Raw genomic sequence first — 21,527 nt, forward strand, 5'->3', positions numbered from 1 at the left:
TGTATATTTCTCCCTCTGTCTTACTTACCACAGGGTGGGTCTATATACCTCTGTCATTCTTCATTCATGTCCATATATAATCCTACACAGCCATGCTCTTATACCTCCCTACACAGCCATGCTCTTATACCTCCCTACACAGCCATGCTCATACACCTCCATACACAGACATGCTCATATACCCCCTGCACAGCCATGACTATATACCTTCTCCCTCCTCAGCCATGCATGTACAGCATACAACTCCCACCCATTCATGTCCATATGTCCCTTCTTCCCTCCCCTGTTTCCTCACTTATCAGCTATACGTTCTCCTTTTTCAGACTGTGAGCTATAACTGGGGATATCAAGAACACTCATTCTACTCCTGAAAAAACACTCAAACACACATTGACTGGCTGTTCAGTTTTATTTCTATATAGAGAGAAAAACATTCTATGCCTGTGGCAAAAAAAACCCTGGCAACTTATATTTAAAGTTCTTAACCAGCCAGAAATGCATTCTATGAATTTTGGGAAAAAGAGCACCAAATATTTCTGGTGTATTGTGGGACACCTTTAACCCCTTAAGGACCAAGCTTCTGGAATAAAAGGGAATCATGACATGTCACACGTCATATGTCCCTAAGGGGTTAAATGTGTGACACAAAGATTGGTGGTAGGCATAGCTGTTACTACTGGCAGATAATGACCACCCTTTCGGGAACAGTCCTTTTTCACCGTTGAGCATCTGGTGCCCTGCATTACTGCTGTTGTATTCAAGAAACCCATCCTGTCATGGTCTGTACAATTGCCTAAAAAATGGGTACATTCTGTCTCCATTCTCTTTTTCTCTCTTTTCCTGTCCACTGGCTAGGACCTCCCCACCCTATGCTCGGGAGCAGAGACAATGAGCATGATACAGCAAGTTTCTCGTTTCTTATGTTCTCTCCCTAAGCTGCCAAAGGCAAGTCCTTATATAACACTAGCTTAAAGAAATAAAATTTCGATTATTATATAATTTTGATGTTGTGTTTTTCAGTCAGTGTGCGTGTCTGAGAGTGCATGAGGGAATGTCTGTCTGAGTGTGCCTGTTAGAGTATCTTAATGTATCAGAGCATTCTTTTTTTTTTTTAAATTGCCTGTGCTTGTGTAAGAGTGTTTAAATATATTAGTGTGCCTCTGATGTACGAGATGAAGTGGTTTTGTGGTTTATAGTGACACTAATGCCTAAGGCCAGGGGCATTGCAGGGAGAGTTGACCAAGGACGTATCACCAAGTGTGTCTACTTTTGAGCCTCTTTCATTGTTAGCCCCAAATCCCCTGCAATAGATAGAGAGAAATAACACTTCTAATGCCATAATCAGTGGCTTTAATGCATCATATTTGGGCTCAGGATTTTAATGCGGCGGATGCAGGTTCAATTCTGCAAGTTTGGGTGTGAAACTGTAAATGCAAGTTGAAAATAGCATGGTGTGAAGCTAATACAACAAGTGTTCAATTTATAAATATAGGTTTATATAATCTGACTTCAATGAAAGAGTTGAAGAGTTATTTACTAAAGTGAGAATTGTTGGGAATTAAAAGTGACTTTAAATGTAAGGCCGAAATAGATGAATCTAAAGGATTCTTTAAGTCAGCTTCTGGAAAAACTGATTCCTTGTCCGTGTTTCAAGTTGTGCAACACAGCCATGCCATCATCCACAATGTGGGACTTACTGACATTGGGGCATCATGGCACATTCTAACATCCTTCCCCGGACTCGGCCCCAGAATACTTAAAGAGGTAGTATAGGCATCTAAACAACTTTAGCTTAATGAAGCAATTTTGGCGCTTTATAAATTGAACACAGGAGGCTTATCTAGGATCTAGAAGGCAATTAACAGATCAGGATTTAAACATTTATAATTTAAACAGAAGGTGCAATAAACGCAGTTTAAACATTAGATCTCTCTATACAGGAAGTGTTTAGGAAGACTGTGTAAGCGATATGCAGGGAGGTGTGGCTAAAGCTAAATAAACAGTTATTTAACTTCTAAATGGCAGATAATTGAGCAGTAGAGGCATGATCTATACACCAAAACTGCCTAAATAAGCTAAAGTGTATTGGTGCCTATAGTATCCCTTTTCGGCTGTCCCCGAGGAACCAATCAGGGAAGTCCAATTCATGTGATCGCAATGACAGCCTGTCACCGATGCATTTACAGATACAAAGAGACAGCCAATGATTTTATTAATTGAGTTTAGTCACAGACTCTTCCTCTCTCTCTTTCCTCATTGTGATCTAAGGTGAGAGAGGCAGATTGGGCATTGATATTTAGAGTCTGTAAAAGTATTCACTCACATATATACATCAGTTTCACTGTAAATAAATGCTTGAAAATTAATCTTTTCAGTGCTGGTCACAGTTTTATGATTGTGATCACTCTGATCAGTAAAAATGTTTTAGTAAAAATGTTTCCCTTTTTCTCTGTTTTAACTTTCTCCTCCTTTTTCTGATCACTGTACCGTGTCTGTGATCAGTCTGATCAAACTGACCTGTTAACTTTTCACACATATGCAATGTATAAGGTTGATCCAGCTAGGGAAAACAAGAACAGCACAACATAATATACAGTGCATAACTGTATAATAAAGTGATGGTGTATATTAAGTGCCAATTGGTGACTCACACTTTGGAGCCAATAAAGAGCCTTCAGAAAATAGTTGGTATCAGTCTTCTCAATTCTTAAACTTTATTGATGTCAGTCTCTTTCATGAAGAGAAAAGATGAAGTGCAACCAAATAAAATAACCATAAAGTGGACAATACAAATTTATTTACTTACACAGAAGTAAGCAGTAGCAAGGGAAACTTGTAATCACATGTTCACTGGATAAGTCTCCATGATGGTGGAGATGCCTTAGGAAGGTAAGAACTAGATGCAATTTACAGGGTTTATTCACTAAACTGTGTATTGTCAGGGAATGGTACATTTTATTCCAGTAGAGGTGAAGTGGAAATCAATCAATACATTGATTATTTTGAGTATCTGCCCCTGACCAAATTAAAGAAACAGTGCGTGCACGCTCCCTGAAGTAATTCACACCAGACACAAGTTTCAGGTTAATGAAGAACTTGAGGAATGTTTATTAGAGGGGGTGGCATGCCCCTTATAAAGCAAAATTACATCATAAGCATTGTCAGAGATAACATTGATTTATACATCAATAATTGGTTAGGGGTTAAGTGGTTGATTCATTGCTCGTACTACTGGGTGTGATGTCACTGGCATCTTGCGGGTCTCCCCCAGATTCCAGCACCATCTTGTTAGTAAGGGTGTTATTCGATGACTAAGGGAAACTCCCTGGCCCTAGCGGCCATTTTAGGTAAATCATGTGAAACGATAAATGCTGATCAAAGCTATATAAAGTAAATAGACATTTTACTAACTAAAAGAAATCAGGATAATATTTCATGTCCACAGCAAGAGGTATTCTGGGAAACTAGCTGAGTTGCACATCTATAATTTACATGGTATTCTGCATTCTGATGAAACCAGACACGAGAATAGGTCATTAACAACTAGAGCTTTAGGAATACCTGTTCCTAATAGTGTTCCTTCAATTTTGTCTTTCACTTGAAAATGATAATATAGTGTGCTGCTTAAACAACACATTTGTCTACCTGTATAATTTCATTTGAATTATTTTGATAACAAATTTTAAAAAGTACCTTTAGCATGATCTCCAATTAGATCTCTAGAAATTAAGACTTGATATACATGCTCTAATTTAGCTTTTTACTGGTCTATCGAGACTTGGTGTGTTGTATTTTCCATGGCATAAATTTAAAGATTTGTTGTTTTTTTTTATGTATTTTTTTACTACAGATATTTCAGTATGTTAATCCTCTGTGTGGTGCTGTTTGGTTTATAAATATGCCAAATATATCCGGTATGTATTCATAAAATGTGTTTCTCTTTTAGGCTGCTCCTAATCTACCCTTGGACCCAGAGGTCTTCCAGTTATTTTGGAAACCTGTCCAGTGCAGCTGCAATTGCTCGAAATACCAAGGTGCAGGCTCACGGCAAGAGGGTGCTGGGAGCTCTGGACAAAGCCTCTCACAACTTGGATAACATTAAGGCCACTTTCCACGATTTCAGCAGCACCCATGCCAATCAGCTGCATATGGATCCAGAGAACTTCAGGGTATTTATTTTTTATTATTTTATCTATGACTTTAACTATATTTATTATTATTTTCTTTATGGCTCTGGTCAGTCTCCCCGAAAAATAAGTATTTATATTCACTCCTACGTTCACATTAAAAGTGGATAACTTGATATTTTTCTAAACCTCCATAATTAAGATGCACTGTTTGCTCCACAATGTCTCCATTTTATACTTCTGATATCTTGAACGTCAGCTTCCATGGTGCCTTGCCAACCTCAAACATTATGAGAGTTGAATTTTACTAATAGCTAAGGATCTCCTGCTTACCTTCTCATTGCATTTCGGCCCAACAAGCTTTTGATTTTAATTTTTCTTTTTTTTTTTCAATCACCTAGTGATGCAAGGTTAGAGTAAGGAATTTAAAACCAATGCATTGCCTAATTAAAATATTAATATTAACTAAAGATAACACTGCAATTTCATGCCCTAAAAGGTTTAAAAAATAGACGTGTACTTTTTTAAAACAAATTTGAGGCTATTATACCCCTTTTCTTTGTTTACTTTAATGCTGAGATGCTTTTTATTTATATGACAACTTATGATTTTAAGGTGTAGTTGGCAGATACTTTTTTTATTGTAATTGATATTTCAGTGTAATTCGGTTCAAAATAAACATTCATTGTTTTCTTTCTTTTGCAGCGTTTTGGTGAAGTGTTTGTGATTGTTCTGGCTGGAAAATTAGGATCCTCCTTCACTCCATCAGTCCAGAATGCTATTCAGAAATTCTTTGCCGTTTCTGTGGATGCTTTTATCCAAGGATATCACTAAACTAAATGTACTCGCAGATAAAACTGTGTGTTCATAATGAAACAACTAATAAAATGTGACTTCAAGTAAAATGTTTCTTTTGTAGTAACATTTGTAAAGTCAAAATGATGTTTACTCTCTATGAAAACTTCTAAACGAGGGAGGGATAACTAAAAAATAGCAATCTGGCTGTTTTGATGAAAAATCACTCCCATAATATTCAGCCAGAAACTGCTCACATATATCCTTGGTAAAATTTACCAGAGATATGTTTCAGCTCAAACGGTATCTGTTACCTATCCCTGCTCTAAATCATGTGATATTAATATGTTGGTTGTCGTCTCCAGAAATTAACTGAGACCGCGAGAGTGATGATATATATCATAACACGGTGTAAAACCATAGAATTTAAAGGAAGGTGTACTTTGTTTTTCCCATTACTGTATATATATCTTGAAAAAAGTCCGGCAAGGGCTGAAACGTTGACACTTCTTTGTATTACTGGATGCTTGAATAAACAGCACAATTAGAAATATTATTGAGTCCTGTGACTGCACTTCAACAAGAACCTGTATATATATACAGTAATGGGAAAAATAAAGTACACCCTCCTTTAAATTCTATGGTTTTACATGTGTTTGCAATACCTTGATTATTTTGTATTTCAGCCATTCTGTTGTAGATTTGCTGGTGTGCTTTGGGATCATTGTCCTGTTGCATGACCCGATTTCAGCCACTTTTGAATAAACATTCTCACTGTAGAATGATGGACTTCAAATTATATAGCCTTATAACCCTTTCCAGTTTGATTGGCAGCAACAATTGCTTCTCTAAGATTATTGCTGATGTCTTTCCTCCTTGGTATTTTGTTAACACAAACCTGAATGCTCCAGACCAGCAAACTGCTGAAACTTTTTATAGAGATTTTTATAGAGGTGGTAATTAAAAGCATTTGATTAGCAGCACCTGTCAGCTACTTAGCTTCTGAATTCCTATGGAAGTGGTAAGGGTGCACTTTATTTTTCACACATGGCTTCACATTTTGGCTTTATTTTTGTTACATAAATCATGACACGGTGTAATATATCATGTTTTGGGGTTCAACTGCGGTTGTATTTACCTAATATTAAGACATGCTAAGGAACAAATGATTGTTATTATGTCCTGATATGTAAAACCATAGCATTCAAAGAGGAAGTAATTTCCTTTTCCCATGAGTGCATTTATATTTTCTGACAATTATCAGTTTCAACCTCTTCCATTCGTTATCATTTTATCATTATTATCATTATGGCCCAGATTAGGTCTAATACCAAATCTAGACTCGCAATTGCATTTTTTCAGTTCTTGCTTGTTTGGAATTTGCATACCCCTCTGCCTAAAGTGCGACTAAAAGGGACACACCTGCCCTGAGTTACAGCTGACCTCATTCAAATGTACACGTTTAGAGATTCATTGTGGTCAAAGTTCAAGCGTACTGGCTCCATGAACGATCACTGTACTTACAGACAATGGTGAAATGCATGCACAAAACAAACAGAAATGGCAAAGGCACAATATTTCAGTGAAAAGTTGAACAACAACCTATCAAACCCAAGAAACTTCTGGAAAATCATAAATAGCATACAAACCCCACAATCCACTCCCAACCCTCCACTGTAAAAATGGACAAACAAACAATGAACACCCCCTACATGTAGCAAATGCCTTTAATAATTATGTTGTTGGATGTGCTACCACCCTGGTTGCTAAGACAAATGACGCTTATTTTCAGACCACAAATAAAGATCAGGCCCTGCCAAATCTTCAAAATTCTCATTTAGAGAAAGTCTATTTTAGACCTGTGCCTGTTAGTGTCATTAATAAATATCATAATCATTTTAAAATGAAAAACCAGTGTGGACCAGATCAAATCCTAGCAATGTTACTGAAGCTCAGTGCGCCAGCAATTGCTAAACCTGTCACTACCCTTATGAATGAATTCCTGGTGTCAGGATACATACCCAAACTTTGGAAGACTGCAAAAGTTGTACCTATCCATAAAAGTGGTGGCATCCATAAAAGTGATATTGCCCAATATCACTGCTCCCTGTATAAATCTTGGAATAATGCGTCCACATGCAACTATGTGAATATTCTCAAGGATCAAATTATCTGACCCCTGATTAATCGGGCTTTCGTCCAAATCACTCAACTTCGACTGCCCTCCTAAAAGTTTGCAATGACATCCAAACTGGCATGGAACAAGGAGAATTAACTGGAGCTATTTTCTTTGATTTTGCCAAGGCCTTTGACACAGTAGACCATGGTATTCTTTTGCAAAAATGTAAAAACTCAGACATTGGTGATCACCCGCTAACTTGGTTTTCGATCGGATGTTTCAGACCGATTGCAATATGTGGCCATTTCTGATAGTGCTTCCCTCCCTCTTCCAGTCACGTATGGTGTTCCCCAAGGCTCCACACTCGGCCCCCTGCTATTCACATTATTTATAAATGACCTTCCTAATGTCTGCAAATCCTCAACTGTACACATGTATGCAGACGACACTGTAATCTACGCTAGTAAACCCAAGCTACCGCAGCTTGAGGCTGTGCTCCAAAACCAATTGACAGAGGTAGAAAACTGGATAGCGGATAACAAACTCTTCCTAAACACTGACAAAACTGTTACAATGATCTTTGGAACTGTACCTAAATTATGTAAACTACAAAATCAACAACTGTGTATCAGAACAAATTCAAATAGCACACTGACAGCAGTCTGCTCTTTTAAATATCTAGGTGTGTTGTTAGACCCAAATCTATCCTTTGGCCTTCACATTGAAAAAATCTCTTCAAAACTTTTTACCCAAAACTAGGTGTACTAGCCCTACAGTAAGGAAACAGTGCAACAAATGCTAATGCCGGTCATTGATTATGGGGATGTAGTGTATGCACCCGCACCGCAAACTCACCTAAGTAAACTTAATACGTTATATAATTCGTTCTGACACTTTGTACTTGAATGTAATTACTTTACCCACTACTGTGACATGTTAAAAGAGCGACAGCCAGTTTAGTTCTTTTACCATGTCACTATGGTGGTTCATGTAATTACAATGTAGCCCAAAGCGGCAGAACGAGTTAAACAATGTATTACGTTTATTAAGGTGGATTTGTGGTGCAGGTGCATATACTACATCCCCATAATCAATGATTCTCATCAGCATTTGATGTACAATATTTTCCTTTACTGTAGGGCTTAGGCAGGATTTGTTTCTGTACAGGGCACCTAGTTTGGGATAAAGTTTTGATGCAAATTTTTCTATGTGGAAGCCAAAAGATAGATTGGGGCCTGCGGTCAGTGTACTATTTGATTTTGTTTTTTTATGCATAGATGGGAATTTTGTAATTTGTGTAATTTAGGTACTGTTCCAAAGAGCATTGTGACAGTTTTATCAGTGTTTTGTGATCCACTTTTCTACCTCTGTGAACTGGTCTTGGAGCACAGCCAAGTAGATTGGATTTGAGGTAGATTGGATTTGCTTGCAAAGATTACTGTGTCGTCTGCGTATATATGTACATTTGAGGATTTGCAGACACTAGGCAGACCATTTATAAATAATGTGAATAGTAGGGGTCCGTGAATAAAACCTTGGGGAACACCACATGTGACTGGTAGAGGGAGTCGCTGTCAGAAATGGACACATATTGTGATCGATCCGATACATATGATCGAAACCAGGTTAACGGACAATCACCAATTGTTTGTGCAGTAGAATGTCGTGGTCTACTATGTCAAAAGCCTTTGCAAAATCAAGGAAAATAGCTCCAGTTAGGTCTCCTTGTTCCATGCCATCTTGGATGTAATTGCAAACTTTTAGGAAAGCAGTTGTGGTTGACTGGTTCGGTGAAAGCCTGATTGATCAGGGGTTACATAGTTTGATTGTTGGTAATACTCACATAGCTGCATATGGACACATTTCTCTAAGATTTTTGACAATACTGGGAGCAATGATATTGGGCGATAGAAACCAAAGTAGTGTCACCACTTTTATGGATAGGCACTACTCTTGCAGCCAAAGTGTGGGTATGTACCCAGACACAGACAGACTGTTTTTTTCATTTTTTTAGATTATTAAGGTGTTTCCTAATGACACTAATAGATACAGGTCTAAAATTCTTTATTACTTCTTTTCAAATTTAGTGGGGCCTGATCCACATTTGTAGTTTCAGGATGTGTGTAATTTGATAGCAATCATGGTGGAGGAGCATCCAACAAAATAATTGTTAAAGGCATTTGTTACATCTAAGGGGAGTTGCAGGGTTTGGTTGTAGACTTTGACAGTGGAGGGTTGGGAGTGGATTGGGGGAGTTTGTAAGTTATTTATGATTTTCCAAAAGTTTCTAGGGTTATTATATGTTATTGTTCATAATTTTCACTGAAATATTGGGTCTTGGCCAATTTTGTTTGTTTTGTGCATATATTTCGCCATTGTCTATATGCACAGTGATCATTCATAGAGCCAGTACGCTTGAACTTTGATCACAATGAGTCCAGAAACTGGTACATTTGAATGAGGTCAGCTGTGATCCAGTTCATATGTGCTCCTTTTACTCTCACCTTATGCATGCAAATTCCAAATTTGTAGTAGTTCAGACTGAAAGAATTCAACTGCACGGTCTAGATCTGGGATAAGGTTTATTCTGTGCCTTTAATACAACTGAACTATGTAGTATGAGTGGTTTTAGATTCATTTTATTGTCTTTTTCCCTTTTCACTTGTTCCTTAACCATGTCTTATACTTTTGTTACTCTCAAAGGCATGCTTAATATCTTGTAAAAACCTGTTTTTTGATATACTGAAAGCTATTTATTTCACCCAACTACTGGAATTGTAAATGGCTCTTGATTTATTGCAATGCCAATAAAAATTAATGATCAAAAAATAATAAAAAGTCCACTTCTGCTTTTGCAGATTTACCACTATCCAAAACTGCATTAGCAGAGGAAGCAAGGAGAATCCTGGGCCTCCAGCTGTCAGACTAGAGTGGTTGAATGTACTAAATCTTTTCATGGTGGCAGTGATTGGAGGAGGTTGTGGCTAGATTTAGAGAGGAAGGAAATTAAAACTCTGCCTCAAATGCGACGTAGGGCTGGCAAACCACTAAGTCAAATTGCCATAAATAAAAATTGAAATGGCCAGGCCCTATACGTGGCCCTGAAACTTCCAAAAAATACATAAAACCTGTAATTGGGGGGTAATAGTTGTTATGCATTTGTTACACGTTCCACTTTTTTGAGATTTAGATGCTGTCTAATCTGTAGACACTTCTCTATATTGCGGCAGAAGATTATATTTTTGAAGTCTGAGATTTGTAAATTATCTGGTAAACAAATTCAGGCTGGAACTGCTGCAAAGCCACTGCCACAGAGACCTACAAGGAATGGCAGATGGATTACTGTAGGATCTGGTAGACTTAGAGTTGTGGGTAAAAGGCACATTGCACATTATGTTGCTCTATATAATTAATTTTCTGCACTTTTAGAGTGTAATGGTGTTATGGAGACAGGCTCAGGCACCATGTGTAGTGGTGTTATGGAGACAGGCTCAGGCACTGAGTGTAGTGGTGTTGTGGAGACAGGTTCAGACACTGAGTGAAGTGGTGTTATGGAGACAAGTTCAGGCACCAAGTGTAGTGGTGTTGTGGAGACAGGCTCAGGCACTGAGTGTTGTGGTGTTGTGGAGACAGGCTCAGGCACCAAGTGTAGTGGTGTTGTGGAGACATTCTCAGGTACCGAATGTAGTGGTATTATGGAGGCAGGCTTGGAGACTATGGTGAGGCTTTTATGGATAGGCACTACTTTTGCAGTCTTCTACTCTTGTCCAGCTCCACACCTCTTATGGGGAATTCTATCATAAGAGGTGTGGAGCCTGACAATAGTGGTCTTGTGAGATGTTTTCCCGGAGCTCCTGCTCACAGAGACAGGTGACGTATTTGTAATATTGTTAAGCGAGCAAAACATGAAGGGGAATTTGATGCATTTGTCCATCGAGGGACAAATTATTCGGCTTGCAATGAGGTTTCAGAGGTAAAGGTAGTTTTTTTGTGTTTTTGCCAATGATATACGGCAGGTTGCTTCCACACTGTCATTCTCTGAAGTTCTGCCTCTTCATAACCTCAGAACGACAGGCGGATCCTTGCCTGATTAATTGCACTTATTATATTTTACTTTTCTGTAGAATTGAATTAAAAATGAAAGAACATTAAGGAATTGTGTTCTTTCTTTTGCAGCGTTTTGGTGAAGTGTTCGTAATTGTCCTGGCTGCAAAATTAGGATTCTCTTTCACTCCATCAGTCCAAGATACCATTGAGAAATTCTTTGCAGTTGCTGTGGATGCTTTTGATCAAGAATATCACAACTAAATTTTCTCGCACTTAAAACTGCTTGTTAATTAAAAAAAAAACATTTTTTTTTTTTACTTATTTAATATTTTATTCTTTTTCTTATTATATAAAACATATACAGCATGATATGCATTACCATTTTCTCATATTGCAATTACGTGTTAAAAAAATTCAAGTGTATACATATCTAACATACAAAACATTGACTATACATTAACAAAGATAAACAAAAAGTCCAGACTGAGGGCTCTCTTGAGTCAGATTAGATTTTAATTTAGTAATTTTACATTCCAAAAACATTTTATAGTGTGCTTGTTTGTGTCTGTGTGTACCTGATTCTATGTGTCTCTGTCTTTGTGTAAGCCTATGCCTGAATCTGTATATGCTTGTCTGTTGTGTATTACTGTCTGTCAAAGGGAGCCCTTTTACGCGCCACAACAACTTCATCTAATTTAAGTTGTTATGGTGGCAGGAGGCTCTCGGGTGTACTCTTACCTCAAGGAGTTAAACTGTTCTCAAATGGACTGCAGCACTACTCTCAAAAACTCAGAAAGGGCAATATTTGAAATTTAAAGTCAGAAGAACAGCGTCAGCAGCAGCTTTTGGACGTAAGCCCAGGGAACAGGTAGCAGTAGCAGACAGTTGGGTAGTCACTTTAAACATAGAAACATAGCATGTGACGGCAGATGAGAACCAATTTTCTAAATACTTTCATTAGTCCCTGGCCTTATCTTAAGCCTTATGCCTATTCCACGCATGCTTAACCTCCTTTACTGTTTTAACCTCTACAACTTCAGCTGGAAGGCTATTCCATGCATCCACTACCCTCTCAGTAAAGTAATACTTCCTGATATTATTTTTAAACCTTTGCCCCTCTAATTTAAGACTATGTCCTCTTGTTGTGGTAGTTTTTCTTCTTTTATAGTCTCCTCCTTTACTGTGTTAATTCCCTTTATGTATTTAAATGTTTCTATCATATTCCCCCTGTCTCGTCTTCCCTCCAAGCTATACATATTAAGATCCTTTAACCTTTCCTGGTAAGTTTTATAATGCAATCCATAAACCAGTAGCCCTTCGCTGAACTCTCTCAATCAATATCCTTCTGAAGATACGGTCTCCAGTACTTTGTACAATACTCCAAGTGAGGTCTCACCAGTGTGCTGTACAAAGGCATGAGCACTTCCCTCTTTCTACTGCTAATACCTCTCCCTATACAACCAAGCATTCTGCTTGCATCTCCTGCTGCGCTATTACATTGTCTGCCTTCCTTTAAGTCATCAGAAATATGAGAGGTTCTCTAGTTCAGCTACTGTTGTTTCTAACCATGGCCAGTGCTACTTAATTACACCAACTCTGAGTGGGAAGTAAATAGTCTAAATTATTGATCCTAGTGTGAGACTGCTAATGTTACTGCTGCGCCAAGTCCAGTCCCCACAAACCCTAAAGTGACACATGTTATTTTTTCACTCAGAATAGCTACAGCAGCATTTGGACATGGGCCCACCCAGGGGCAGAGGTGGCAGCCTGGCAAAAATGAGGTTCACTCAGAACAGTGACACTGGCAGCAGCAGCCTATGCATGAGAGCCTCAGTACAGCTGTGGCCAAGCAACAAAGGCAGGTAGTAGGGCAAGCACTTTTATTAGGTCCCTGCAAAATATGTAAAAAAAATATGGCAGTGCTTTACTGGGGGAAGCACTACAGCGGTACACTACAACTAACAACCCTTAAAAGGGGGATATTGTAAATTACCATTTTCATTTTAATTATTTAAAGTTAGAAAAACCACGGTAGCAGGCTTTGGACGTCAGCCTCTGGACAGAGGTGGCTGTGTGGAAGACGGTCAGTCAGTCACACTTACTTTATATGTAAATACATGGAAGAAAAAAAAATAATTCAATGAGCTCTGTCTTCTTCTCTTTCTCCACCTCGCACTAAAATTCTCAATCTCTCTCTCTCCTCTGGCATATTTCCATCGCCCTTAAAACATGCAACTGTAACCCCAATTCTAAAGAAGCCCAACCTTGACCCTAACTCCCCATCCAACTATCGTCCTATCTCGCTACGGCCTTTTGCATCCAAGATCCTTGAAAGAGTTGTGTATGCAAGATTGGCAGACTTCCTCAAGTCTAACTCTCTGCTACTCTCCACGACCTCAGTGACAGCCATGCCCACCGTCTGCATGTGGATCCAGAAAACTTCAGGGTATGTATTTATTATTATTATTATTATTATATTCTATATAACTATGGTCATTCTTAAATAAGACATACTTTATTAGTTATGAACAGATATTCTTTCCCACTGGCACAATTAAAGTGGTTAACATTATATATTTTTTTTAAATTAGCCTCCACAATTAAGATGAATGGTGGTGTCCAATTTACATTTGAGGAATTTCTTGTAAAATTCTAAACCTTCAGCTTCCATGTTGTCTGGGCAACCTCAAGCATCATAGGGAGTTGTAGTTCATTAGTGGGTGAGGAGTTGCACTTTCTCACTTTATTTAGGCCCCACAAGCTTTGATAATTTTTTGAAAACAAATTTAGGGACACAAGGTTAGTGTAATTATTACAATTCAATGCATTACCTAATTAAAATATTAAAGGACAACTGTCAGCACATTTTCACTTTTTTGAAATGTTTATTACATTTAATGAAATTTAAGTTATTTTTTATGTTTTTGAGAAAATATCGGTTTTTTTTTTTGTCTGGACGAGCAGCCAAAACAATGAGCTTTGGACATGAGCTCAGGAACTGTACTCTGTCTTCTTCTCTTTCTCCACCTGGCACTAAAATTCTCAATCTCTCTTTCTCCTCTGGCATATTTCCATCGCCCTTCAAACATGCAACTGTAACCCCAATTCTAAAGAAGCCCAACCTTGACCCTAACTCCCCATCCAACTATCGTCCTATCTCGCTACTGCCTTTTGCATCCAAGATCCTTGAAAGAGTTATGTATGCAAGATTGGCAGACTTCCTCAAGTCTAACTCTCTGCTACACCCGCTTCAGTCTGGTTTCCATGCTAAGCACTCTGTGGCATTGACCAAAGTATCCAATGATCTACTCGCTGCAAAATCTTGTGGTCACTACTCTATCCTAATTCTCCTAGACCTGTCTGCAGCTTTTGACATTGTTGATCATCAACAGCTTCTTCTCATCCTCCGCAATATTGGTCTACAAGATATTGCTCTCTCCTGGTGCTCCTCCTACCTCTCCCAGCACTCTTTCAGTGTTTCTTTCTCTGGCTCTGCTTCTTCTCCCCAACTTCTCTTTGTTGTTGTACCTCAAGGTTCAGTCCTCTGCCCCTACTGTTCTCTATCTACACTGCCTCCCTTGGTAAACTCATTAGCTCCTTTGGCTTCCAATATAATTTCTATGCGGATGACACGCAAATCTACCTGTCCTCTCCTGATCTCTCCCTGTCCCTCTTGACTAGTGTCTCTGACTGCCTCTCTGCTATTTCTAACTGGATGGCTGCCCACTTCCTTAAACTCAGCTTGACCAAAACTGAAATTCTAGTCTTTCTTCCCTCAAGTGTTGCTACTCCTGTGTCTCCCTCCCTCTAAGTTAACGGTGCTTCCATCAGCTCCACGATGCAGGCTCTCTGCCTAGGTGTTCTCTTTGACTACGACCTCTCCTTCATGCCTCATGTTCAGGTTATCGCCAAATCCTGTCGTTTCCATCTCAAAAATATGGTGCGCATCTGACCCTACTTAACCCCAGATGCGACTAAGGCGCTGGTCCATTCCATTGTCCTTTCTCACCTTGAGTACTGTAATCCGCTTCTCAGTGGTCTTATGTGCTCCCAACTTGCGCCGTTACAGTCCATAATGAATGCGGCAGTGAGGCTCATCTTCCTGTCCGCCCGTAACTTTCCATGCCTTACCTTTCTGTTAGTCCCTACATTGGCTTCCTGTAAGATATAGGCGAACAAAAACGAGAAAAATAGGAAGCCTAAAGCAAGCACTCAATAGTAAGGGGATAACCCTCAGAGAACTACCAGGGTAGTGGGAACAAACCAGAGTGAGATGAGTGCTTGGAATGGTTAATACGTAACTTTTAATATTATGTTAAAAAGTGGTGATTCCACCAACAAAAATAAATAAGTGAATAAATAAATAAATAAATAAACCTGTTAAGATACCGATAGGTAACAGGTGTCTAGTATGATAATGTGTCCATAATCATAATCATCTCAACAAGGGTGTCAGTAACCAATACCAGCGTGAGGGGGGTTAAACCCAATCTTGTAGACCCCCGCCACGTCAGACATAGACGAGGCTTGTTTGGGTTCATTTATTGAGGTGACCTCTGATACATTGGTATACTAACAGACATAGGGGAGCTCACCTATGTCCGAAAAACTGTGAAAACCATCTCCCTCTTGTCACTTAGCTGTCCATTTTTTATTCATTTTCTCATCTCACCAAACAAGCCTCGTCTATGTCTGACGTGGCGGGGGTCTACAAGATTGGGTTTAACCCCCCTCACGCTGGTATTGGTTACTGACACCCTTGTTGAGATGATTATGATTATGGACACATTATCATACTAGACACCTGTTACCTATCGGTATCTTAACAGGTTTATTTATTTATTTATTTATTCACTTATTTATTTTTGTTGGTGGAATCACCACTTTTTAACATAATATTAAAAGTTACGTATTAACCATTCCAAGCACTCATCTCTCTCTGTAAGATATAGGGCTCAATTTAAATTCAAAATTCTGGTTCTTGCTTTCAAATCTCTGCTCCCACCTATCTATCCTCACTAATACACAAGTATGTCCCGTTTAGGCCCTTACGCTCTGCTGAAGACTTACGTCTATCTTCTGTCCATACTCCCACATCTGATGCTCGCCTTCAAGACTTCTCCAGGGCTGCCCCGTTCCTGTGGAACTCACTTCCCTTCTCTGTTAGATGCTCACCCAGTATCCACTCCTTCAAAAAATCATTAAAAACCCACTTCTTCATAAAAGCGTATCAATTAAATTGTTAATAGCTCCCGACTGATTCCTCTCTTGCAACTGTCATTAGTCTAATACTATCCTTACCTTTTGTGTAACTTTACCCCACTCCCTCTAGCATGTAAACTCATTGAGCAGGGCCCTCAACCCCTCTGTTCCTGTACGTCCAATTTGTCTGGTTACAACTACGTCTATTCATCCACCCACTGTAAAGCGCTGTGCAATTTGTTGGCGCTATATAAATAATAACATAATAATAATAATAACAACAGAGCGGCGATGGTTTTTTAAAATGTGAGGTATTATTTTGTAATAAAAACATTACTGAATAGCTCTATTTAGGTGCTCAACTTTAATCTCTCCTTCCTCAGAATCACCAGTGAAAGTGAAGCTGTCCCAGAGTGCATGTTTGAGATGCCTGGTGCTTTGTTCATAGTTTCAAGGTTTGTCAATGCACACAAACGACCTGTATGGTCATAGATAAGCTGTGCTTCTGACCACAGACAAATTAAAGATGGCTTCCCCCATGGAGCAAGGTTAAACCAAGGAATTGCACTGAATACGTGTGTGTTAGGAAAATTCATATAGAGGCTCTAATACATGTAATTGTTTATCTTAAATAACAATAAAAAATTCTGACTACGATTGTTCGTTCTCTTCTGGTATTCCATGCTTGTAATAGTCTGACGCATGGTTGCACCCAGGATACCGTACCTTCTCCAGGATTCCCCCATGGGGAATCACCCATTGACACAAAAGTTATATAAAAAATAGTTTTGACCATTTTGTTTTGTCTTGTCTGTCCAATGTTTGTATAAGTTTATTGTCTATTTGTATCTTGCCTATAGGGTACACCGATCAAGTATGCTGGTTTATGATCTGGTCGTCGTGTATTGTTACATGTACGCTTTGCGGATGGAATTTTGTATAGCAAGTGTTAATAATTACATATTGTGTCCCTATTTTTCTATGGATACTTAATAAAAAAATAAACATTTAAAAAAAAAAAAATGATGATGACAATTTTCCTTTAAACCAGGGAGGACCCAGAGCCTAGGCTCAGAAGGACCATCGCTGGATTTTGTGACAAATTCTAAAAGGTGGATTCAGGCATCCACATAAATACAGATGTACTAATTTATAAAAAAAGACACATAGAGTGATAAATACCTATATCCATCTAGGCACGCCGCTTCTGCTTTGGCACTGACACTTATGCCCTCTGTCCTGTCTAACAAATCAATTAAATGTCTCCTTTCGCCTGCATGTGCAGCATATATAAAGAAATGGTGACCCTGGCATTTTTTTAATAACTTGGATGAGGGCACCTGGGGACAGAGATTAGGTTACCCTTCAATTAGCTTCCTGCGAATGGGGGCGCTTTGTAGGGGAGCATTTACCCTGCTGCACCCCCACCCAGATCTGCCAATGCTGTAAACCAACACATATGTGATTGAAATTAGTTCATAAAAAATGGAAGATGTTGTCTTGGGTTGATTGTAAAGTGAGCCAAAGAAGTATTAGTATATATATATTTTTGTTAACATTTGTTAATATTTTTGTTCATCGATGCAGTTTTGCTTCTACATGAATCACCCAATATTTCTTACTCAATTTGTTTCTAAACAGCCACTGAATACCATTCTGTTTTTAAAATATATACTCTAAAGCCAGAAAATGAACTTGGTCACACCAATGAAAATGTTATAATATCTATTATAACTGAGTTCTATTTTCTTATCTGCTTTCTGCTTCTGTGCATCTCGTTGTACAAACTCATGAGATCAGCATAATTAGATCCAATGGAAGAATCAAATTGGGCCAGATACGATTCTGAATATCAATGTCAGTCATATTGTTCCTCTTATCTGTTAGGACTCGTGTCAAATGCAGGAAAAAAAGTGTGACAAAGCAAACTACAATAGGCGTTCCATTCTGTTTATTTTTCTATAAAATCTTGGGGGTAAATCGTGGTTTCTCAGTACCTTATACTTCTTTTATCTGAAGCCTCAGCTACTCATCATTCTAACAGCCACAATGGTTCACTGGACAGCCGAAGAGAAGGCCGCTATCAACGCCGTATGGAAGAAAGTTGATCTTGAGCATGATGGTGGAGATGCTCTAGGAAGGTAATTCAAACATTTTAACCTAAAATGTCTCACTCACGGTTTAGTCAATATCCCTGCTATAATGTGCTGATTAAACAATACAGTTGACTAATCTCAGCATTTAATCGTAATATTCTTGTGGACTTATATAAAATGTACCTTTAACATGATTTCAAAGTAGATCTCAGGAATTTTGAGGGACATTCTATAGTTTAGCATTTTACTATTTGTTTTAAAAAAAAAAAATAAGATTTAAAGAGGGACCCTCAATTCCCAGCAATTTTAATTATTCAGGGAATTTAAAGTGGATTTAAAATTTAAGGTAAAAAAAGACAAACCGTAAATATTTTCTAACCCGTGCTTCTAGTTCTGTTATTTTGACCTTAAAATTTAAATTGAATTTTATTTCTCATGTTATCAAATAACCCTTATTATGTCTACTTATGCCTATATTTTACAATTATGTATTTGTGAGGTGTAAAAATATAAAATTAGATATAGAAATCTACACATCTTTATACTGCAAATGGGTGCCTCCATCTTAGCTCCTTGTTAGTCATTGCTATAATCTGTGCCTTTGGCACCTGGCAGTCAGCATTGAAAAAGCATACAGAAAATGAAACAATGTTTCTGTTTTTTCCCACTTCATTTGCAATATATTCCTTGACTTTCCCTTCCCCAAACTAGATTATTTCATTTTATTTTATGTATTTTTCATATTTATTTAAATTGTGTTTCTCACGTAATAGGCTGCTCCTGGTCTACCCCTGGACCCAGAGGTATTTCAGTTCTTTCGGAAGCCTGTCCAACGCAGCTGCAATTGCTGGAAATGCCAAGGTACAGGCCCACGGCAAGAAGGTCCTGGGAGCTCTGGACAACGCCGCCCACCACTTGGATACCATTAAGGCCACTCTCCGCGACCTCAGTGACAGCCATGCCCACCGTCTGTATGTGGATCCAGAAAACTTCAGGGTATGTATTTATTATAAATTATTATTATTATTATTATTATATTCTATATAACTATCGTCATTCTTGAAAGAGACATATTTTAGTAGTTATGAACAGATATTCTTTCCCACTGGTACAATTAAAGTGGATAACATTATATATTTTTTTAAATTAGCCTCCACAATTAAGATGAATAATTGTCTCCACTATGTCTCCAATTTACATTTGATGTATTTCTTTTAAAATTCTAAAACGTCAGCTTCCATGTTGTCTGGCCAACCTCAAGCATCATAGGGAGTTGTAGTTCATTAGTGGGTGAGGAGTTGCACTTTCTCAATTCATTTAGGCCCCAAAAGCTTTGATAATTTATAAAAAACAAATTTAGGGACACAAGGTTAGTGTAATTATTAAAATTCAATGCATTACCTAATTAAAATATTAAAGGACAACTGTCATCACATTTTCACTTTTTTGAAATGTTTATTACATTTAATGAAACTTAAGTTATTTTTTATGTTTTTGAGAAAATATCGCTTTTTTTTGTCTGGACGAGCAGCCATGTGGGATCAGATTTTACTGTTATCCTACCAAATTCTGCTCGGTGTTAATTACCAATATATATAAAAAAATAAAAAAATGAATGTACTAAAAATGAACACTTGTATAACTTTTAAAAGAAGAGAACATTTGATGACAGTTGTCACTTAAATATTAACTGAAGATAGCAGGTTAGTAGGTCTTATTTACCCAAATTATTTTTATCACTGTGATATAATTAAAATATTGTTTTATAAATGTTATGCTTTTATATCCTGTTTTATTTTACACATTTTGAAGTTAAGGTTCAGTTGCCTGATTATTTTTACTTATTGAAACTAACATTTCAGTGAAATTCAATTCAAAATGAAAGAATATTAATGAATTTTCTTTCTTTTGCAGCGTTTTGGTGAAGTGTTCGTGATTGTTCTGGCTGGAAAATTAGGATCCTCCTTCAGTCCATCAGTCCAGGCTGCTGTTGAGAAATTCTTTGCAGTTGTTGTGGATGGTCTGAGCCACGAATATCACAACTAAATGTACTCGCACTTAAATCTGCATGTTCACAATGAAACAACTAATAAAATGTGATTTCCAGTAAAACGTTTCTTTGGAGTAACTTTTGAAAAGTCAAAGATATGTTTACTCTCTATGAAAACATCTAAATAAGGGATAACTAACAAATGGCTCTTCGGCTTTTTATTGAAATTCCACTCCCATAATGTTCAGCCAGAAACTGTTTAGATATATCATTGGTAAAGTTCCCAGGAGACATAGCTCAGCTCAGACGCTAACTGTTAACTATTCCTGCTCTAAATCATGTAATATTACCATCTTAAGTAAAAGTTTCGTTTTCTCCCTTATATTGGCTCCATTGGACCCCACACAAGGAATTCAAATGTTAAGCGCGGCTTCCCTACATCCCCCGCTTTAAGTAAAAGTGTATGATATAGTATGTATCAATTTTGGGACTGTTTGGTTGTCATATTTAGGAGTTAATTGATACAGACATAAAAAGAAATTGTGATGGCAGTTGCATGTTTGGGTTAAGGCCATAAATGTTATTCTTGAACTAATAGAAGGAAAGAATGAATTGTCTGACCAGGGTAGCTAAATAGCAGGTGAATTACATTGTTTTTATAGAGGTGTTCCAATATGGGGTTTGGATTACTAGCAGAGTGGCAGGTAGATTTAAGGCCGGTGCTTCCATTCGGTAGCAAGAGCTCAGGACATGAGCTCAGGCGCTTGTGGCTTTACTATACAGGCAGCCACTCTCACTCGGCAGAATAGATACCTGCCTACCCACATGATAGGTGCCTATGCCCAAATATATCAATGTCTGGTCTTGGGTGGGGGGTATGGAGAGAGTACGGGCAGCGAAGGAACTTACTGGGCTCTTCCTGCTCAGCTCCCTTGCACGGCCTGTAATGTAGCACCCCTGCAGGGAGCACATGAGAGCTGTATAGGAAGAATGCAGTGATCCCAGCAGCCCCTCTGGCCACCAGAGAGAGGATCCACTCCAGCTCTCCAAGGCACATGCAGGGAAGCTGGGTAGACCTCTAAATAAATATGACTGTGTGTATGTTTGTAATTATGTGTGTCAATGATTGTGTGTGTGTATGTCTGGAATTA

The 21,527-nt window shown here is 38.2% G+C and overlaps 2 protein-coding genes across 2 annotated transcripts; both read left to right on the top strand.

Moving 5' to 3' along the window:
* Positions 1-1,591: 1,591 nt before the first annotated feature.
* LOC134609329 (hemoglobin subunit beta-3-like) lies at positions 1,592-5,032 on the top strand. The gene is made up of 4 exons (XM_063453011.1): positions 1,592-1,686; positions 2,860-2,889; positions 3,947-4,169; positions 4,833-5,032. The coding sequence occupies exons 1-4, from the start codon at positions 1,592-1,594 to the stop codon at positions 4,959-4,961; spliced, it is 477 nt and encodes a 158-aa protein (XP_063309081.1). The 3' UTR covers positions 4,962-5,032.
* Positions 5,033-18,275: 13,243 nt separating this feature from the next.
* LOC134608423 (hemoglobin subunit beta-2-like) lies at positions 18,276-20,498 on the top strand. The gene is made up of 3 exons (XM_063451223.1): positions 18,276-18,431; positions 19,160-19,382; positions 20,301-20,498. Exons 1-3 carry the CDS (start codon positions 18,340-18,342, stop codon positions 20,430-20,432), a joined length of 447 nt encoding a protein of 148 aa, XP_063307293.1. The 5' UTR covers positions 18,276-18,339; the 3' UTR covers positions 20,433-20,498.
* The last annotated feature ends 1,029 nt before the right edge of the window (positions 20,499-21,527 follow it).

Source organism: Pelobates fuscus, chromosome 4, assembly GCF_036172605.1.
Source record: "Pelobates fuscus isolate aPelFus1 chromosome 4, aPelFus1.pri, whole genome shotgun sequence".
Classification (NCBI taxonomy): Eukaryota; Metazoa; Chordata; class Amphibia; order Anura; family Pelobatidae; genus Pelobates; species Pelobates fuscus.